This window comes from Microcebus murinus, chromosome 6, assembly GCF_040939455.1.
Source record: "Microcebus murinus isolate Inina chromosome 6, M.murinus_Inina_mat1.0, whole genome shotgun sequence".
Lineage (NCBI taxonomy): Eukaryota > Metazoa > Chordata > Mammalia > Primates > Cheirogaleidae > Microcebus > Microcebus murinus.
Genome location: NC_134109.1, coordinates 15,371,374 through 15,387,846, shown reverse-complemented (window position 1 = coordinate 15,387,846; position 16,473 = coordinate 15,371,374). Strand labels below are relative to the sequence as shown.

Genomic DNA, 16,473 nt, shown 5'->3' with positions numbered 1-16,473 from the left:
CATACATTTATTTATTTTTATGTCTATTAAAAGGAAATAAGAGAATTTACAGCCTTTGATTATTTGCTATAAATATTTAAAGCAGACTATATATGTGGACTGATATTTTTTTCTTACATTTGTTCAAAAGCTAGTGAGGCCAGGCTCAGGGTTTCTAAGAATGTTCTAGAACTATGTGACATTTATCCTATACCTTATCAATACAGATAATACATGCTTTCTGAGCACCTATTATTGGCAGGGTTTCTGTGCTAGATACAATGAGCACTAAAATAGGTAACTTTTGCAAACTCAATGGGAAAATAGGACATTTTCAATTAAATAAGAACACCTGGTAATATATGCTTAATGAGAATGAAAAGGTTGTGGAGAGACACTTTAGGAAGAAAAGGTACTAAAGCTGGGCCTTCAGAAAGTACAGGACTTATTCACAAAGAGAAGCTAGCAAGCAAGAACATTCTAGACTAGGATAATGGTGTAAACAAAGATTCAGAGGGGTTTAAAACATCAAGCATGTAAACAAGACCCTGAAAAGACAATTTTACTGTTGTAGCACTCTGTCCTTTGTCTTTTAAATTGGTTTATGATGTTCACTAATGCACTGTCAATTCTTAGTTATTCTTCTAGACTCAAGTAATCACTTTCTTTAAGCATAAAGAGATATAGTATCTTTATAAATAAAGAAAATTCCTGAAATAATATAGCTATCAATTGTACTTAATTTTGAGATTGATTTTTATATAAAGATGTAACAAAAACAAACCACCGCAACCTGCCAATATTTCACTAAGTTATTCAGAAGTTATTTAGCCAAACATTACCAGTGACTTCTAAGTTCTCTTTTCATGTTAACTTCTATAGAACTTGATACTTTTGATGATTTTACAGTACAACTCTCTCCTGGTTCTCTGGTCTCCTTGACTTACTACTGAGTTTCCTTCACAATTTCATCACCTGTCACTTAACTACAAACCTCTCCCAAGATTCTATTTTTTAATTCTATAGTCTTACTATTGTGCAGTTTTGCCCTGCAGTATCTCACTTTCACAGTTCCAATAGTTAAATCAACAAACTACTCCCAAATCCTACTCCCTAATCATTCCTTTCCTTCTAAACCCGACTTACATTTTCCACTGTCTACTGGACATATCATCTGGAAATGATGATGATGATGACAACTAACATTCACTGAGAACTGACTTCTATGCTAGAAACTGTTCTAAGTACCTCACAAAGATTGACTGATTTGATAATCACAACAACTCTATAAGAGAGACACCAATTGTATCCTTACTTTAAAAGATGAGGAAACAGGAGAAAGGTTAGGTAATTTGTCCACAGCTAATAAATGGAGAGTTTGGATATGAACATCATGTTCAGTGCTGGCTGAGGTACAAAGTATTATTGAAGCACACTTAGGGGGTCTCACTCAGTGATGAAGAGGAGGAGGGAGAGGTTGGGAAAGTTCTCAGATATGTTACTTAGCCTAAGTCTTAAAAGATGGACTAGGAATTAGATAAAGTTGGAGGGTTGAATTAGAAGTGAAGGGGAAGAGTTTTCCAAGAGAAGGGAACTAAGTAAGAGATGTGAAACAGCATTACACATGTTGGACAAATTATAAATAGCTCAGAAGGCAAGAACATAGTTTACATGGAGGCAAATAGTAAGAGATAAAAACGAGGTTGCAGAGTTAGACTAGGTTAAATGCCTTGAATTGCATGTCAGTGTCTTTAGACAGCCTAAAACCTACTAATAAACATTAAGGAATTTTAAGTCTTTTAGAAAGATTACTAGTGGATCAAGAAAATGGACAAGGGGGAAATAACTTAAGGCAGGAAAACAGTTGATTGGCCACAACAATGGTTCAGAAATTATAAAGCACTGATAGTCAGTAGGGGTATAGAAAAATTAAAAAATAAAACAAAACCGAAGCAAAGAATAGTCAAGGTAGAAAATCAAAATATATTTGGATCAAAGAATGAGTGCAACTCCAGGACTGACTGGCTATAGAGGCTGAAGAACAAGAAGGTTGACTCCCAGGCTTAGGTAATCAAATTAATATGGTGCCATATTCTAAGTAGGAAACATATAAGGATAAACAGGTTTGGAAAGGAAGAGTCATCTTCATTTTATCTCCATTTTAGACATGTTGAATCTAAGCTGCCCATAGGACATCCAAATGAGCATATTTTTAATGAATTTTTAGTAAACTACATATACACACAGTAATTTGTCCAACTCTTATACTAGATTATGAGCAGTGGCAGCCAGTCTGATTTACCTTTATGTTCCCCCACAACACTTAATGGTTTCAAATAGCAGGCACTCAACAAATATTTGCTGAATTAAACAAAATCTTCTGCTGGTGGGAGTGCAAACTAGTTCAACCTCTGTGGAAAGCAATATGGAGATACCTTAAAGCAATACAAGTGAATCTACCATTTGATCCAGCAATCCCATTGCTGGGCATCTACCCAAATGATCCAATGACACTCTACAAAAAAGACACCTGCACTCGAATGTTTATAGCAACACAATTCATAATTGCAAGGCTGTGGAAACAGCCCAAGTGCCCATCAATCCAAGAATGGATTGATAAAATGTGGTATATGTATACCATGGAGTACTATTCAGCTCTAAGAAACAACGGTGATATAGCACATCTTATATTTTCCTGGTTAGAGCTGGAACCCATACTACTAAGTGAAGTATCCCAAGAATGGAAAAACAAGCACCACATATACTCACCAGCAAACTGGTACTGACTGAGCAGCACCTAAGTGGACACATAGGTACTACAGTAATAGGGTACTGGGCAGGTGGGAGGGGAGAGGGGGATGGGTATATACATACATAATGAGTGAGACATGCACCATCTGGGGGATGGTCATGCTGGAAACTCAGACTTGTTGGGGGAGGGGAGGAAAGAGCATTTATTGAAACCTTAAAATGTGTACCCCCATAATATGCCAAAATAAAAAAATAAAAAAATTTTAAAAAACCAAATAAACAAAATCTTCAAATTATGGTTCAGTTAGTCAAGATACTCAAGTTGAAATACATAAATAAGTTGCCAAGTAAGTTTCTTTCAGGTTCTTCATCTCCACTTGAGATCACAGTTCCTGAGAATGGGTGGTTCTTTGTACTCTATTCTCCAAAAAATATAAGACAAAATACTCTTTAGATTTCTCATCTAAATTTCAAAACACTCAAGATGTTTCAGAAGAACTTTTCAGTATGAACAATTTTAACATAATTAATTTTTTGAAACAGAGTCTCGCTCTGTTGCCCGGGCTAAAAAGTGCCCTTGTGTCAGTGTCGAGGCTACAGAGTGCTGTGGTGTCAGCCCAGCTCACAGCAACCTCCAACTCCTGGGCTCATGTGATCCTCCTGCCTCAGACCCCTGAGTAGCTTGGACTACAGGTGTACACCATCACTCATGTCTAATTTTTTCTACTTTTAGTAGAGATGGGGTCTCACTCTTGCTCAGGCTGGTCTCGAACGCCTGAGCTCAAGCTATCCTCCCGCCTCAGCTTCATAGAGTGCTAGGAGTATGTGTGTGACCCACCGTGCCTGGCCAATTTATTTTAGAAGTCTAAAACTTTATAGAGATGAGACTGGTTGGTTGTAATATAACACAGGAAAGAAGTGGAAAACACTGGGGGAAGTAGAAGAGGCAGCGCGAGCCTGTGACTTGGGAGAAAAACTTTGACTCTACAGTGCCTAAAGCAGAAATGCTGTTGTGCAACCAAAGCAGAAGCACAGGAGTTATGGCTTATTGGGTATCCAGATATGTTCTGTGGCATACTGACATTTTATATAATCTGACCTGAATTCCCTAAAATCCAAGGGTCAGGGTAGTAAATGGCCACTTTTTACACTGCCTTCATTCCAGTAGTACTAGAATAATGTTCAAATTCCTTGCCATAGCACATGAGTATATAACTGACTGTGCTTTAAGAGAATCATTTACATAAACTAAAGGTAAATGTTGCTCCTGAGCCCTCTAACTACCCTTTTGATTAGTTCTTCCACTAATGTCCACAGTGCACTCTAAGATTTACACACTGTAGGCTACTCACATTTTTTCAAATAAGCTGTACTGTTTTTGCCCACTTTTACACTTGATATAACACACTTAGAAAGCTTTCTATAACTTCCCCCTCTGCCAGATAAACTATTCAGCTCAAATGTCATCCATTCTATGAGGGTTTCCCTGATTCTACCGGGCACCATTAATCAGTCCTTCATTACACTGCTATCAGACTTTGTACATACATTAAAAAGCAGGGTGATTTTGCCTCCCAGAAGATATTTGGCACTGTCTGGGGACATTTTGGTTGTCACAACTCAGGGGGGTGGGTGTTATTGGCATCTAGTGGGTATAGGCCAGGAATGCGGCTAAACATCCTATAGCACACAGGTCAGCCTCCCACAACAAAGAGCTATCTGGCCTAAAACATCAATAGTGCTAAGGCTGAGAAACCCCAATCTACACTTAAAATACCATATCACAACTTTTCTTGTATTTATGTCTTCCTCCTCAGAATATGAGTTTTCACCATGGCAAGAGGATATTCTATTTATCTTTATATTCCCAGCACATTTCCTGGTACATAGAATGTGCTTGATGAATGTTTTTGGAATGAAGGGAAGAAAGGAGGGAGAGAAAGGGAGGGAGGGCATGGGAGAGAAGGAGAGAAAGGGAGAAGGAGCAAGGGGAGGCACAAAGAAAAGGAGGAAGGAAGAGAAAAAGAAAAAAGGGAAGAGTTTGCTCTCCTTTCAGGGAAGCTATATAGGATGATGCAAGTCTATCCTAACTTTAAATTCAAACAAATGTCTAACCTATCTAGTTTATTGCCACATAGTCTTTCAAAGGTGCCTACCTGGCCTGTTGCCACATAGTCTTTCAAAGGATGAATAGCCAGGCAGAGAATATCGTCATCATGACCCAGGTAAAAACGCTGCGTGTTCTGCTGTCGATTATAAATGACACCCACTGCAGCCACATGGTACACAATTTCACCAATTTGAGTGTAAAACAAATTACTTCGGCAGTCATAACCTCTGTAACTAATAGAGCAAACATATCATATATAATTAATTTTGGCCTTTTATCTGATCAACACAGAATATAGAGAAGTACCTTTTAGGTTAGTCATCCAATTCCCAGCTTCACAAGATACTAACAATTAAAGAAAATACTACTATTCCATATACCATAAACTTCTATGAACTACTTTGATTACAAATAGCTGAATCCAAGCTATAATATTGAGTGAAAAAAAACAAGGTGCAGAAATGTATAGTATATTACTACTTCCATAAGTATAATATTAAATTTATATACTACAAAACAGCTGCTTTTTATAAGTAAAAAGGTATAGAAAAGAATATATATTTGTATTAGTTTGTGATTATACATAAATATTTCTGAAACTAAGTAATAGTTATTACCTATGAAGGGGGGAAATGATGGCTGGAAGGGCAGAGGTGGGAGGAAGATTTTAAAACTATACCCTCTGATACACATTGTTAAACCATGAACATATAATATATATTCCAAAAATAAGTTTAAACAATAAGTTAAAAATAGCTCATCCAGGAAAAAGTAGTCAAATCTTAAAATGGTCAATATAATTCCACTTGTAGCAACCTTGCTCTGTACTTCAAAGAAATCCAATTCATTAAACACAACTACACAGAAATACTGCCTGTTTTAACACTGGAGAAAAAATACTTTTAATAAATGAATTTTTTTTCAAATTCTTGAAAAATATTATCAGTTAGGTAAGAAAATGAGTGCTGGGTGAGAAGTAGGAAAGAGTGGGATTAGAAAATCTGTTCCTGCCAAGCTGAAATGTGAGACCTGTATTGCCAGATGTTGTAAGAGAATCCAGAAACTATATTGTACTGAAAATAACAAAGCCAGGCCAGCCCAGCATGGTGGCTCATGCCTGTAACCCCAGCACTTTGGAAAACTGAGGTGGGAGGATCATTTGAGGCCAGGAGTTCAAGACCAGCCTGAGCAAAAAATAGAAAAATTATTTGGGCATAGTGTACTCTCAGCTACTGGGGAGGCTGAGGCAGTAGGATTGCCTGAACCTAGGAGTTAGAGGTTGCAGTGACCTATGATCATGCCACTGCACTCCAGCTTGGATGACAGAGTAAGACTCTGTCTCAAAAAATTAAAATAATAATAAATAAAATAAAATAAGAAGGCCAAAATGCTCAGGTAAAGAAGGTCACAATATCATTCCAAATTAGACATATTTAAGGGAGATGATTATCTCTGAAATTTTACTTATTTTAATTTGTTTAAAAAGGTCCATTTCTATAAATATAAAACTTTCATAAACATTTATTTTTTTATATAACAAACACTTCTTAGTGCCTATGATGTACCAGACAATGCTGTAAGGCACCACTAACATTGCCTTATTTACTCCTCATCAGAACCTTATGAGATAGGTCCTATTATCTCCATTTTACTGACAGGAACACAGAGGCACAGAGAAGTTAAATGACTTGTTCGAAGTCACACAGCTAGTAAGAGTGCACACCAAAATTCAAACTCATAAATGAGAAATAGTTATTTCATACCCATGAACGAAGTGTAACCGAATACTATTTCCTGGAGGTCGCTCTCTTCTTTTAGAAGTAGCACTTTTTTGTTTCTCTTTGCATTGTTCTTTAAGCTGAGGTAGATCTTCTTTGTAAACCTTTAAAAAAAATGCATATAAGTAGAAATATTCTTAGAACATATATAAACGAAGGTGTTCATTTACTCCTAACATATCTTTCAGACATTGTGGTTACTGGTGATCAGATTTAACAATTGCCTTAAATGAGAAGGTACTTTATGAAATTTACTTCCTTGGAAAGAACAAACTAATTCATTCACAGTCTCTATGTATCACACTGAAAATATACATATTTAGCATTATAGAAAATCTTTACATTTTATAAGATAATATTTTTAAGGGAATAAATCTGAGTGCTGTGAAAAAAGTCTATAGGCAAACAATGCAGGGATACGTAATACATTAAGCATTTAATATGAGGGAACATTTTATATAACTGTGCTTTAACACTTAAAGGGGAAAACTGAAATAGTCATATATTGCTTGGGAAATTAAAGCCACTAAAGATAAGAGGTGACTTACAGGAAGCAAGATAAAAAATTTGACTTTTCTGGGAAAAATGATGTGATAATAGAAAATTACCTGCCGACGGTAGGTAAGCTGTGTCTCTTGTTCAATTTCAGAATCCAATTCTGGAACATCAGACAAATCTGAATCTGATTCATCACTATTGGAATCAGCCAGACTTTCTGTAATTTTTAAAAATGAAACATTACTTGTTAAAAGAAGATTCATTTTCAAAATAGCACTATAAAATTAATGATTAAGAGCTATGTGAATTGGCATGTAGACAAGCCATAAAACAATCAGATGAAATTAGCTATTCAAGTGACACAGATGTCAGTAAACTGTACTACAGATTATCTTCCTCTACACTCACTGCAAACTCAATAGCTCCTTTAAATCCTTTCACTAGCTCCCCAATGACTGCTACATCAAATTTAAATGTCTGTGCAAATATAAGTGAATATAACCTATAATTAGCATGAAAAATAGCTTAACCAGCCTGAGCAAGAATGAGACCCTGTCTCGCTCTGCCTGACTTTACTCAGGGCAATGGAGAGAGACTCTGTCTCAAAAAAAAAAAAAAAAGCCTAAAAATACTATACACAATAGATGAATTGACAATAGAGAATTTTTCTTTGTTTAAAAAACCACATATGAAACCTAGATACCCATCTCCCAGAGGATACACTGCTTTGTTTTGCTAATATAACTGTTCCTTCATTAATCATTTGATAGATTAGTGCAACCAAAAGTACTCTGTATTCCATACTCTGTGACATCTGACTTTAAACATATAGACATAATATTCTAATTTGAAATTTCTGCTAATAACAAACCATACTGCTAACTTACAAGGCCTGATTGTACTACAGTATAAAATTGTTATTTGAGGGTATTGGAGAGTTAATGAGAAATTGTATAGGCAGTGTGTATTACTCACCTTGAGGTGCTATGTGAAGAGCATCTTTTAGTTTCCTTTCAGGAATAAATTTCCACTGAAAGACAGAGTGATCTGCTCCACCAATAGAAATAACCCACTGGTAATCATGTGACCATCTGACATTAGTTACATGAGCTGAATGGCCAATATATTTTCTAAACTTAGCCCCTATAACAAAAATATATCTGTAAACTGATACATGCCAACACACAAAAATAACATTTCAAATAACAATTTCTATACATGAACCATTGTGTTGTCCTATTATCTCAATTACAATCAAACAGAAAAAATACTGCTTCAAACATTGATTCAATAAACGAATAAATCTATGTCAAAGAATGCAAATATTTCCTCTACTGATTTACAATATAATTTGGTAGGAACCAAAGGGCTGTGAAGCATTATCATACTGCTTTGAGAAAAGCCTGGGGATCACGTGTTTTCATATTAAGACATTTTTTAATGCGTTGGCCTGAGGACTTTGGCCTTAAGTGAAATTCAAAAGACTTGTCTACTGCACCCCTATCCCCACTATTCTCAACCCAAGCAGCCAGAGGATCCTTTAAAAACTTAAGACATCAACAAAATAATAGCAAACCAAATCCAGCAACACATAAAAAGGATTATATAACATAACCAATTTGGGCCAGGTGCGGTGGCTCACACCTGTAATCCTGGCACTCTGGGAGACTGAGGTGGAAGGATCGCTTGAGCTCAGGCGTTTGAGACCAACTTGAGCAAGAGCGAGACCCCATCTCTATTAAAAATCAAAAGGTTAGCTGGGCATGGTGGTACAGGTCTATAGTCCTAGCTACTTGGGAGGCTGAGGTAGGAGGATCACTTGAGCCCAGGAGTTTGAAATTGCAGTGAGCTGTGATGATGTCACTGCTCTCTAGACGGGGTGACAAAGAGAGACCCTGTCTCCAAAAAAATCAAAACAAAAAAACCCATAACCAAATGGGATTTATGCCAGGAATACAAGATTGATTCAACACAAAAAATAAATCAATGTAATATACCATATGAATTGAAATCAAATATGCTCAGTTGTCCCAACAATGTCCTTTATAGCTATTTTTTAAATCCGGGTATTTTGTAGAACATAATTCAATTTGGGTTTGCCTGATGGATAAGATTCAGGTGATGTGCTTTTAGGATAGGCGATGTTGTATCCTTTTGGATATATCACTTCAGAGAGCACCGTCAGTTCTATCACTAGAGATGTTAATTTGTACCATTTGGCTAAGGTGGTATATACTTGATTTCTCTAACTATAAAGGGATTGTTTAACTTTGTGGTTAAATTTTTAAAAATCTGGGTGATGGGTCAGGCACAGTGGCTCATGCCTGTTATCTCAGCACTATGGGAGCCAACGTAGGAAGATCACTGGTTATCAATTAGGACAAATATCTCATAGAAAAGATTTATAAAGGCAAGCTGTAATGGTCATAGAAGCTTTCCTAATTTAAAAGAGGATGAAAATTCTTGGTGGGGATAAATAAATATACTAAAATATTTATGTTTCAATGATCCCATATCTTTTCTTTTTTTTTGAGACACGGTCTCATTCTGTTGCCTAGGCTAGAGTGCAGTGGTGCCATCATAACTCACTATAACCTCAAACTCTGGGACTCAAATGATCCTCTCACCTCAGCCTTCCAAGTAACTGGGATTACAGGTGCACGCCACCATACTTGGTTAATTTTTCTATTTTTGTAGAGACAGGGTCTCACTCTTAACCAGGCTGGTCTCAAGCTCCTGGCCTCAAGCGATCCTCCTGCCTCAGCCTCCCAAAGTCTAGAATTATAGATGTGAGTCACTGTAACGAGCCTAATTTGTTGTAATGTGTATTTTCACACAAAGCTAAAATGAGCTAAATATCTTCAATAAATTGTAGCAATATGACAAAAGACTTTTTTCCATTCAACTATGTCTTAATGACCTTAAAATTTCTAGATATGGGAATATATAAATATATGGGAATATCTTTCTGATCTTAGTAAAATGAATTTCTTAAGATACAAAATGGCACTATCCATTAAAAAAGACATATTTCACTACACTGAAATTAAGAACCCCACAAAAGCCATCATTAGAAAATAAAAAGACAAGCCATAAACTAGGAAAAGACATTTTTAATCCATAAAAATTATATAGCACTTGTATCACTGGAGTATATAAAATAACTCCAACAGACAAAAAAAAGAAACAATTCAATAGGAAGGAGATATGAATCTGTGTTTGATAGAAGAGGAAATGCAGAAGACCAAAGAATATTTGAAAATATGGTCACCTCATTAGTATTTAGACAAATGTAAACTAAGAACACAAGAGAAAGGTTACTTAATATTTTGAAAGAAAAGATACCTTTTCTTAAACATGGGTATCGGAATAATTTTACAATTCCATAGTCATCAGCTGTAACTAAAACTTGGCCAATGTAATTTCCATCTACCGAATTTATATCATTAATATCTGAATACTTGGGCCAAATTCCATTTACTTCAAGGCCCGAAACACATGTCCATGAAGCCCAATGAACACCTTTTATTTCTTCTGTACTTGTCACTTCTTTTCCTCCTAAAAATAAATGAGAGTCTTAATTTAAGAACTTACTTCATTTGATTTTCACTGAAGCTTAAATGGTACCAATAACATCGTAAACTTCAAAATTTTAAATATTTTCCCACCCCAGTTAGAGACGAATACATAAATAGATAGGTAACTTTGAGTAAGGAGAAGAGAAAACTGCATGCAAGAATTTTTTAAAAAAATCATTACCAAAACTGTACTGATTTGGAGACACACACAGACTTGAATAGTTAACTAATTATTAGCAGGTTCACCTAGGTGGAGAATAAAACTGAATTCTATTCAAATCATCATACAGATTAGTTACAACCAGATAAGTTATAAGAAAAGATAAAAACTGTAAAACAGAAAAATCAGGTATTAAAAAAGGAAACCTAAGATACATAGTTCAAAAAAAGAGAGAACTGAAAAAGACCAAGAAGAAAGAATGAGTGGGGAGTAATATAACTACACTAGGTAAGAGGGCTTTAGGTTTCAGTCAATCTTCATTATATATAGATTGTTAATGAAAAACTTTTGGTGAGATACATTGATTTCATTATGTAGCTATTGTTACTAAATAAGTTCTTGTAAGGCAGTGACTAATTCACTAAGCATCATAATAAATAAAGTACTAAGAGGTAATAGTTTAATGATTATTTTATTCTCTCTTTTTAAATCTTTAATTGGAACTGTCTCAAATTTAAGTTTGCTACTTACATTGTTAATATTTGCAAAATTTATTTGAGGTAACTGCAAAAAGCTCAAATAATTTGTAGTTACACATTTGTAGCAATTATATTTATTTAATTACTTTTAGCCACAAAAATTGCATTTTGACTCTCTAACATACAGAGAGACTTCTGCCATGGTATAGAATTCAATAAAAAGTGAGTCTGTCTAAGATCCTCCAGGCAAAGGAGTTTTAATTAAGAACCAAGTGATTTAGAATGGTGGTTGCCAGAGACTGGGAGAGGTAGGAGTTGGGGGGTGGCTATTGGTCAAAGGGTACCAAATTTCATTTATGCAGAATAAATAAGTCCTGGAGATCTAATATACAGTATGTTGACTATGATAAACAATACTGTATGGTATACTTGAAATTTACTAAGAGAATAGATCTTAAATGTTCTCATCACATGCAAAAAATAACTATGTGAAGTGATAGATGTTGATTATCTTGATCATTTCACAATTATATGTGTATCAAAACATGACACTGTACATTGTAAATATATATAATTTTTATTAATATATGTCAACTGTACCTCAATAAAGTTGGAAAAAAAATCCAAAAGAATTTTAATAATAATAAGGCAGCCTTATAGAAAAGATCACAATGCTGGAAATATTAGCTCAGATCTTTGATTTTCCATAATCAAATGTAACTTACACTCTGCCTCTATTGAAACTCTGAAATATTGTACAGGCCCTAAAAATCTATAAACTATATATGATTTACTCGAAATTTTTACCTGGCATCCTATAAAAAAGTCTTTTCCCATTTCCATCATTTGTCTGTAAATATCTGCTGTCTGAGGACCAGTCCAGATGAGTGATGAAACTAAGGGATCCAACACATTCACCAACTTTTTTATAACGCTGAGCAACTCCATAAATATCAACTGAGCTGTCATTGCATCCAACAGCAAGGTAAGTTCCATCTGGTGAATATTTTAACTCATGAATTGCCTCCTTCCTATCTTTAACATGTACAACTTCTGTCATATCTCTGTTAAAAAGAAAAAAAAATGATACTATATGAACAAAAGTCACACAAGAGAATTTAGTTTTCGATCATGTCTAAAATGACTGTGAGGCTGTATCAAGTGTTTGTAAGCTATAAAACAAATATAAATAAGACAAGTAGTATAAGTTCAGGAATAATTATTTTGCTGAACAGAAATACATGGGACACTATAGCCAGCAGTACAGAAAAATGTTGAATTTCAGTTTCTAAATTACTTCAAGCATTTTAAAGATCAATACTAAATTTTTGGAGTCAATAAAGGAAATAAAGGAATTAAAGTCACAGATTTTTATGGTAAAAGTTCTTTGTAAATATTGAATTTATGAAAAATGCTTAATTATAAACACTATAATGTTCAAACAAATTTTTATAATGAGCCAAATGTGCAAAATTACATTCAGAAAACAAGAAAGGAGAAATTGATTCATATTACTTCAGTCTTATATTTAAACATATATATATATTTTAATAAATATCAGTAGTTAATTTTATTTCAACCTCTTCGACCTTTGTTAATAAAACACAAATTCATCCCTTAGGGACCATGTCAACCAGTGAAATTGAACATTTTTTCCAATGATGCCTTATAGTTGTAGCTCCCAAAATAATACAGATATTTGTAACAACCATAAAAGTGGATAAACACTTAGTTGAACACCACTGATTTTCTAAAGTTATGTAGGTGGTGGGGAGGAGGAGAAAGAGTAGGGGAGAAGGATTCAGGGAGGCAGCAGAGGTAGAAGTAGGAGAGAGTTCCTATTTCTAATTAGTGTCAGCGACTCTTCTCTATATAATTTTGCCTCACTCATCTGAAATGCTTTAAGTAAATAAAATCCAAAACAGAAGTTTAAATGGATGTGTCCCAATTTTTAAAGTTTCTAAATGTACAATTTAGAGCACTCAAACTCTTCCAGTAACACTGAGTACTTACTTTGTTTTAGGCACTAGGGATACAAACTGGAACTCACCTTCTTCTGTGACAGATGGATATAAAGTAATTATGATAAAATGTGGTGATTACTCGAAAAAAAGTGTGAAGTTCTACAAGAAATACTGAAGGAAGGATTAAGACTAGACTAAATGCAGGAAGGGGGCAAGGAAGGGTGATATCTCTTTTGAGCATAAAACCTGAGAAGCTGGCTAAGTATAAAAGAAGAGAAAGGGTCTTCCAGGAAGAAGACAGCATGAGCCAAGGGACAGCAGTATGCAAATATGTGGCACCTTTGAGGAACAGCAATAATGTAATGTGGATACAAGAATAAGTGGGTAAAGTAGTTAGTGATTGATGGGGTTAAAGAGATTGAGGACAATCTGTGACGAAACTGACATGTTGCCAAGGAGTTTGGGCTTTACCATAGTGTTAATCATACAGAGAAAGATAAAAATCATCCCCTTAACTGAAAAGGGGGACCACAACAAATGAAGAAAACAGTATATGTGAGAGAGTGCCAGCAATTCACAAAAAAATTCATTTTCCTTTCTTCCTAGATCAAATTTCCCAGGCTCCTTTTCAGTTAGTTTAGCCACATGCCTCAGTTCCAACTAAAGACAAGTGAGTGGAAATGATGCAAGCCATTTTCTAGCCGTGTATTTTTAGGACGCTGATATACCTCCTTCAAACACTCTTGCCCCTTCTAGTGGCTACATGTAGACAGCTATGATGATGGGCCCTAGGGAGTGATGAAACTACAACAAACTGAAAGGAACCTGGGGCCAGGTGCAGTGGCTCAGGCCTGTAATCCTAGCACTCTGGGAGGCCAAGGCGGAAGGATCGCTCAAGGTCAGGAGTTCAAAACCAGCCTGTGCAAGAGTGAGACCCCCGTCTCTACTAAAAATAGAAAGAAATTAATTGGACAACTAAAAATATATAGAAAAAATTAGCCGGGCATGGTGGCACATGCCTGTAGTCCCAGCTACTTGGGAGGCTGAGGCAGAAGGATTGCTTGAGCCCAGTAGTTTTAGGTTGCTGTGAGCTAGGCTGATGCAATGGCACTCTAGCCCGGGCAACAGAGTGAGACTCTGTCGCAAAAAAAAAAAAAAAAAAGAAAGAAAAAAGAAAGGAACCTGGGTCTTAGAGTTACCTGGGGAAGGAAAACCACTCATTGACTTTTGATTGTTACACATACAAGAATTAATCTTCAGTCTTATTTGAGCTACTACATAGCTAAGGGCCAATTAATTACAGTAGTGATTATTCTAACCAATGTAGTGTTAGAAATAGAAAGAGAAAAGAAGCTCCAAGATAGATCCAAGATTATAATATTTAAAACTTCTGTACTTTTTTTTTTTTAAAGCTTTCCTAGTTGACATCGCTTTTGCCTTAGACCCTGCGATTTGCAAAGTCTTACTAAGGCCAGGCGTGGTGGCTCATGCATGTAATCCTAGCACTCTGAGAGGTCGAGGCGTGAGAATAGCTTGAGCTCAGGAATTTGAGACCAGCCTGAACAAGAGCAAGACCTCATCTCTACTAAAAATACAAAAATTAGCTGGGCACCATGGTGTGCACCTGTAGTCCCACCTACTCAGGAGACTGAGAGGCAGGAGGATCGCTTGAGCCCAGGAGTTTGAGGTTATCCTGAGCTGTGATCATGCCACTGTGCTACAGCCTGGGCAATAAAGTGAGACCCTGTCTCTAAAAAAAACAACCAAAAAAAAAAAAGTTAAAGAAAAAAATCTTGTCATAAAAATCTGTCTCAGAAAGACAAGTATGCAAATATAGAAGCTCAGAAGTACAAGGGAACATGATGTATCTGAAGAAGTGAAAAAAAGTTTTGTACAGATGAAAGAAAGACACTGAGGTACAGTGAAAAAAGGCAGGAGAGATGTGCCATGTTAAGGATTATGAACTTCATTCTAAGGACAGTTCATATTTAGAAAGTATCATACTTTAGAAAGAGGAAGAATATAAACAAATGTGTTTTTAAAGGAATCACTTATCACTACAGAGTGAAGAAAGGTCTTGAATGAAGCAAAACAGGAGATATGGAGACCACTAATACAGTCAGGAGACGACATAAGGCTATGCAAGAGTACAATGGTGAGAATGGAAGGAAGGACATTAATTTGAGAGCTATTCAGAAAGTAGACTTTCCAGAAGTCTGTGATTAAGTAGACAGAGCCAAAAGAGAAAAATAAATTAACAGTTTCTGGACTGGGCAATTGAGTGGAAGATCCTACCATTAACTGAGCTAGAGAAGAAAGACTTTGTAAGTATTTATCCTTGTAAACATGCAATGGATCTATGGCAAATTTTTTAATGGTTGCATAGAATTCAACTGAATGCACCTACCTATAATTGCTTTTACAAATTCTTTAAATTTTTCTAATTATCCAAACAAAGGAAGAGAGACAGGTATTTTTTTTCAAAGCATAAAGCTGTAACTAACAACAAAATACCTTTCACCCAGTTTTAACAGCCTCATGTTGTTCAATGGCAAGAGATCGTTACTGAAAATCCATACTACCAAGAAAAGGAAGTTGAGACCCAAATTTATAGCTCAAAATTTTAGGCATTAGTCTATTAAGCATTCTTAACTGCCCAAACCAATGTTTTTCAGTTTATTTAATTTTCTAACAAAGCTATTCTTATGAATATATTTTATATTTAATGAAACTAATATCGGAAACATATCTATATTAATAAGAGGAAGAAAAAAGAATATGTGGGTAAAAACATTGAGTATTACATATTCTATCTCATTGAACAGAAAATTACTATGTTTCTATTTCTACCCTAATACCATACCTTACTCGAAGTACGGTGAATGAGCCATCCTTCATTCCAAGTGCAAGATGGATTCCATCTACATTTACAGCTGCACAACGAATTGGTTCTTCCATATTACACCTTGCTATTAATGCATGATCTACTAGGCTCCATATCCTATAACATTTAATTTAAAAAATAAAAAAGAATACTAAATTAGGCATAGTTTAAAAAACGACAGATTCTATGAAAATATTTTGGTGAAAATAATAATCTCATTTTAAGTTAAGATAAATCTAGATATTTCAACTGTCTCCTTTGTAGCAACGAATTCTTATCCATGAAAATGGAA

At 35.3% G+C, this 16,473-nt stretch overlaps 1 protein-coding gene across 3 annotated transcripts in view; it reads right to left on the bottom strand.

The window, feature by feature from the left end:
* The window catches only part of EML5 (EMAP like 5), a 149,560-nt gene that overhangs the window by 83,793 nt on the left and 49,294 nt on the right, over positions 1–16,473 (bottom strand). For all 3 annotated transcript variants that reach the window (XR_012919686.1, XM_012773990.3, XM_076003788.1), the window contains exons 8-14: positions 16,161–16,298; positions 12,141–12,397; positions 10,462–10,674; positions 8,092–8,259; positions 7,227–7,333; positions 6,604–6,722; positions 4,887–5,073 (exon numbers count right to left, since the gene is read on the bottom strand). Coding sequence is in view for 2 of the 3 variants with exons in the window: in XM_012773990.3 (XP_012629444.1) it covers positions 4,887–5,073; positions 6,604–6,722; positions 7,227–7,333; positions 8,092–8,259; positions 10,462–10,674; positions 12,141–12,397; positions 16,161–16,298 (1,189 nt within the window). In the remaining variant the exon portion in view is untranslated. The remainder of the gene's footprint in view (positions 1–4,886; positions 5,074–6,603; positions 6,723–7,226; positions 7,334–8,091; positions 8,260–10,461; positions 10,675–12,140; positions 12,398–16,160; positions 16,299–16,473) is intronic.